Here is a 5345-nt window from a genome sequence, read left to right as displayed (position 1 = left end):
AACAATTTATGTACAAAAATAAGCTCAACAGTGACAGAAAGCATATCACCACAAAAGACTAGTAGTTTCCTTTGGTTCGAACCTGACTAAAGGGTTACAGGCGTAAAGATTTTTTGGGTTAAAAGAGACATCCAAATAAAGTTTCTATCGATTTCATTGATTCATTTGAGATCAAATCAACATTTAGCAAAGAATAAAACCATGCAAAATTATTTCTAAAGAAAAACTAATGCTGAAGCATCGATTTTAAAATGTGTGACTATTCGAAATGGAATCTAAATTTTTAACAATTTTGTTATAAATAAATTTTAAAATCGATTTATTCGAAAATCTCTATCGATTTCATGATATATTAATATACAACTAACGCAGGACCGGCCTGAGGTTTTGCGACGCTTTTACTTGAAGACTATTTTGAAAAAAAAAAAAAAAAACTTAGTCTAGTTGTGTTCCAGTCATTCGCTGATATGATATTAAGATTCCCTTAAATTTATCATAGCCGTATTCATTAGACTATTTAATTTATACTTAAATATGTGCTTTTCACTTCAAATTCATAGTGACTTGCTCTGTACATCATCCTTTACTTTTAACAATAAAGTTTACATTCCGGTTTACATTAGAATTTTATATATAGTTAATCGGGACCTCCTGACACAAAGCTTTCTATATCTGGTTTCGTCGTTCATCAATCTAACTCTATTCTCGAGATTGAGGAATGACGGACGGACATACGGAGGACAATGAGAATTTATATCTCCGCAATCATATATATATGCAAGTGCATTTAAGCTACGTTAAGCTACGTATGATTGCTCTTTTATAATATAATCTCATCTTGAAATTCTACAATAAATCAAAAATGAATACCAATAATCGATATAACAATATCAACAATATCAATATCAATCAATAATCGATATATCAAATTAGATGAACGCGTAAATTCCAAGCATATTCTAAATTCCATTCCATCCAGTCGTGCACAATTGCTGGTGTTGCAAGTTAAATCTAAAATGGTAAGCGATAAATTATTTCATAAGTTTAAAATATTGTATTTAATCTCGAGTACCCGTGTCCTGCTTTTAAGCAAGATCCGAAAACAATTGTTCATTACAATAGTTGTATTTAATAATTATGTTTTTTAGTATTTATAATTTACAATTATTTATTTTGTGCACGACAAACAACAATTTCATATTTAAACAATTATATTTTTCTGAAATTTGGATGATTTCGCATTTGCATCCTGTAGAACAGGGGTCGCCAAAGTGGTCGATATAGACCCCCAGGGGTCGATGCAACATCATTGGGGGTCGATGCGGCTAAGGGGTCACAACCTTTTTTTTTGCTTAGACAGAGACCACAACCCACAACGTTTTTTTTTTCGCTCATACATATACACTTGTAATAAAACTTTACGGTGGGGGTCAATATGAGGCTTTGAAAAGTGATTGGGGGTCGACGGTTAAAAAAGTTTGGCGACCCCTGCTGTAGAATGAATTTATATATAACCATACTGAGGACTGAGGCACTCCATCCTCAGCCAACCTACGCTTTTACCCATGCATGATATATATAATAATACATCTTAATAATAATGATTTCATATATACATTCACCCAGTATGGTTAGGTCTAAATTAATTGGTCTGGAAACGAACATTGGACGAAGGTTTTGTAATGTTTGGTTTGAGTTATTAGTTTATGGCAACGCAATACCTTGGCCATTTGCCGAGAGGGATGCCTCCCAAGACTTTCTATTGGAAACTGGCCCATATTTAGATGTTACAAACTTGGAGAAAACCCGGAAAACCACGTGGCCAGTCCATTGGCAATTCACAAACCCACGACCAGTGTTCAGTAGTGCCGGATAATGTAATTGAAAACCTGCAACGCATCTTCACGGTAAGAAGGAGTTGCGGGTTCGGTCCAACTTCGAGCCGATCTTTTCTTCCAAGAATATTCTAAGTTAAATTCATTTATTTCTAGTAATTAAATATAACGCGAAATGGCGGCTTTAGTAAAATTACTTTGTAATAAAATAACTTTGCTTAAGTCGGCTTTTCGTTGTTAATTAAATTAATTATCGCTCCGGTTGTATAATTTAATATATAATTACTCAATGTAGTTTAATTAATATTATATATTATATAGCTTTTAGCAAACTGTCAGTAATAAGTAATTATTTATTTTTCAGTTGGACTAAATTACTTTTAGTGATCCTCTATAACGTCTTAATTTAATTGAAACCTGTAATCGGTCTCATTTAACGTTAGAAAAAGTAGATCTAGAGAATGGCACATAATTTAGAATCAGTTATATGCTTGAATTGTGCTCTAAAACCATATTTATCGACTGCTACAGTTTATGGATGGTCATTTTTTCTTCCTTGTACCTTTCAAATAAAGAAGACAATCTTAGCATATCGAATAATTGATGAATTTCTTTTAATCTTTATCGAGTTAATTTATTGGGAGCATTTTATTTTGACATTTTTATTGACAATTCCTTACGTTTCCGAGAAAATTCCTTGTATCTCTTGGTATTCGGTTGTCAATAATAATATATTCGTAAAAGTTTCAGTTGCTATGTTTGCATTTGTATTAGCTCTTTGTTTCAGTATTTTTAAAAGAACAAAACTCAATCCAACATTAAAAATTCGAATGCCAAAGTTTTTTCTAGATAAAAAATTGTATGAAAAGTTTGACCGGGCTGAAAAAATTGTCTTGTTTATTATTATATTTTTGACAATAGCGATGCAACTGGCAAATATTTTGTTATTTTATCCGGCATTAGAGAAAGGAAAACAATTCTCCAACGAAGCCTTTTATTGTTGCATAGAAGTAGGTATTTGGATCTGTGTCATAATTGGAGGAATTGTTCATTTGGTTTACGTAATTATTTTGCTTGTTATTACTTTCATGAAATCGTTTCAAAAACTGTCAGAAAATTTATATTTGTTAAAAGAGAACGATCGGAATTTGTACTCGGAATTAGAAAAAATTATGGCACAACATGCCGAATTATGGGATTTTATTAGTACTGAATTTAACAACCGCTTCGTTTATCCGTTAACAGTTCTATATAGTTGCTTGATCACTGAAACAAGCTTAGTTTATTATATTACTGCTTCTGTGGATACAAATATTTTATTGAGAACTATACTTTGTATCATTAGTTGTTTAGTGACTTATGTCTGTGTTTTGATCGGATTCTTCTATTCTATCTTTACATCAGCTGTAAGTATTCTATTTTATATCTACAGTTTTTAATAGAGAGGTTGCGGCCGAAGTTTTCATCTCTCAAACGTGAACGCCGAACGTCAAGCGCCGCTTGACGTTCGGCGCTCACGTTTGAGAGATGAAAACTTCGGCCGCAATCTCGCTATTACTTTAATTAAATAAATAACATGTTTTCGTTTTATCCAGATGCAGACATCTTTTCAAGACATTCGAAGATTTGCAGATTGTAATTTAACACTAGAGCAGAAATTAAATGTGAGTTTTTTTTTGCTTTTCGTTAATACTTTTAAATATTTTTGATCAATTGGGACTCATAATGAACATTATAGGTATTAAATTTCATGAAGAAATTTGGAAAGGCATCTTTATGTCTATCTGTGAATGGTTATTTCAATATTACTAAGAAATTTCCCGTTAAGGTAAATTATTTAACAAAATAATTATCTCAATTGATTCAATAATATATTTTTAAAAATTTTCTTTTGTATTGTTAGATGGCCAGTGCATTAAATTCGGTCTATTCTGGAATTGAAAGATTAAGTGAAGTCTCCAAAGAAAAAATTTCATGTCATTATTAACTCGGTTGCCAGATGACCCTGTTTTCTGGGATTGTCCTGGATTTTTTCCCACTTTAGCCAATCGATAGGACGATTTTATTTTAAAAACTGTTCCTACAATGAAGTATCTTTTTTCGCACATTTTAAGTGTATTTCTTTCACTGGCAGCTGGTACAGTAAAAATACACATGTGTTACATGTCCTAGAATTGAAGCCTCTCAGTACCTTTCGGGAAGAACTCATTTTGTCCCAGATTTTATCCCAAGTACCTGTCAACCCTGTTATTAGAGAGGTTGCGGCCGGCATTTTCAACGCGGAAACGTGTACGTCAGAGGTTCAGCGCCGCTTTCCTGTGAGCCTAGAAGTTTGACAATGGCGTTTAGAACGTCGAACACGATTCTACTGAAGTTCCAAACGCCATTGTCAAACTTCTAGGCTCACAGGAAGGCGGCGCTGAACGTCCGACGTACACGTTTTCGCGTTGAAAACGTCGGCCGCAACCTCTTTATTCTATAGAAATCTCTGCACGTACCGAATTTATTAGTTTCAGCCTGTAATTGAAGATATAAGAATAATAATCTCAAAGTATTTGGAATTAAGATCAATAATTTCTCTTTATTACAAGCTTTACAGTCTTTCACGCTCTGTAGCACTAATAAGTTTGCTTATGATGTAGAATTATAATATGAAATAAAAAAATCTGAGTTTCCATTTAACAAAATGAAGTTGATCCCGTTTTTTCACCGATTGTGGTTATTTTCTTATCCAAAAGCTAAAACGTATATTAAAAGTCTGAGTATTTAAATTATATTTTATTTTTATTTAAAAATAATTTTTTATGGTTTTATTCTTTGCTAAATGTTTATTTTATCTCAGATGAATCAAAAAAATCGATTAAAACTTCATTTGGATGTCTCATTCAATATATGCTTTAACTTTTGCATAAGTAAATATTAGCGAATTGATTATGCAATTAGCAAATTATGCTAGATTATTTCAGTTATGTAGCCTAAGCAAATATTTCAAAATATATTTAAAAAAGTTGAATACATCTGAATTCAATTTTATGATGGAAAAAATCCATTGAAATCATTTATATAAAATTTTTTTTTACTCTTGAAAAAGGCCAATGGCCATAGGGTCGTTTGGTTAAATAAATAAATAAATAAAATCATTTTGCATGTTAAATACAGTCGACCCCCCTATAACACGGTAGATACGTTCCGGTTTTTATGAATACATTTTCTACGAGTCCAGCCAATCACAGCCCGGCACGTATGCAGTTTATGGACTACTGCTGTTTGAAAGGTTTCTTCCATAAAATTAATCGATTCTAGACTAATTCGACTCAACATTTCCAAACTACGTATAATTTTTTGGGAATAATCCATATAAACTACGCTATAAACAAAAAATTGTAGGATTACTTACCGAGTATGCACCGTTCGACGGCGCCATTGCTTAAGCTTGTTTTCGTCGTGGAGATTGTCATCGAATGGCGCTCGCGTGCTTCCTAATAAATTACTTATTTTCCGAAAAATTCG

At 32.4% G+C, this 5345-nt stretch overlaps 1 protein-coding gene across 1 annotated transcript; it reads left to right on the top strand.

The window, feature by feature from the left end:
• Positions 1-767: 767 nt before the first annotated feature.
• On the top strand, positions 768-4205 carry LOC111621687. Its single transcript, XM_023363895.1, has 5 exons — positions 768-1019; positions 2200-3241; positions 3431-3499; positions 3574-3663; positions 3739-4205. Exons 2-5 carry the CDS (start codon positions 2297-2299, stop codon positions 3820-3822), a joined length of 1188 nt encoding a protein of 395 aa, XP_023219663.1. The 5' UTR covers positions 768-1019; positions 2200-2296; the 3' UTR covers positions 3823-4205.
• The last annotated feature ends 1140 nt before the right edge of the window (positions 4206-5345 follow it).

Source organism: Centruroides sculpturatus, unplaced genomic scaffold (genome assembly GCF_000671375.1).
Source record: "Centruroides sculpturatus isolate CEXI.00-Female unplaced genomic scaffold, Cexi_2.0 scaffold352, whole genome shotgun sequence".
Classification (NCBI taxonomy): domain Eukaryota; kingdom Metazoa; phylum Arthropoda; class Arachnida; order Scorpiones; family Buthidae; genus Centruroides; species Centruroides sculpturatus.
The sequence above is the reverse complement of the archived record's forward strand: the minus strand, read 5'-3'. Positions and strand labels throughout refer to the sequence as shown.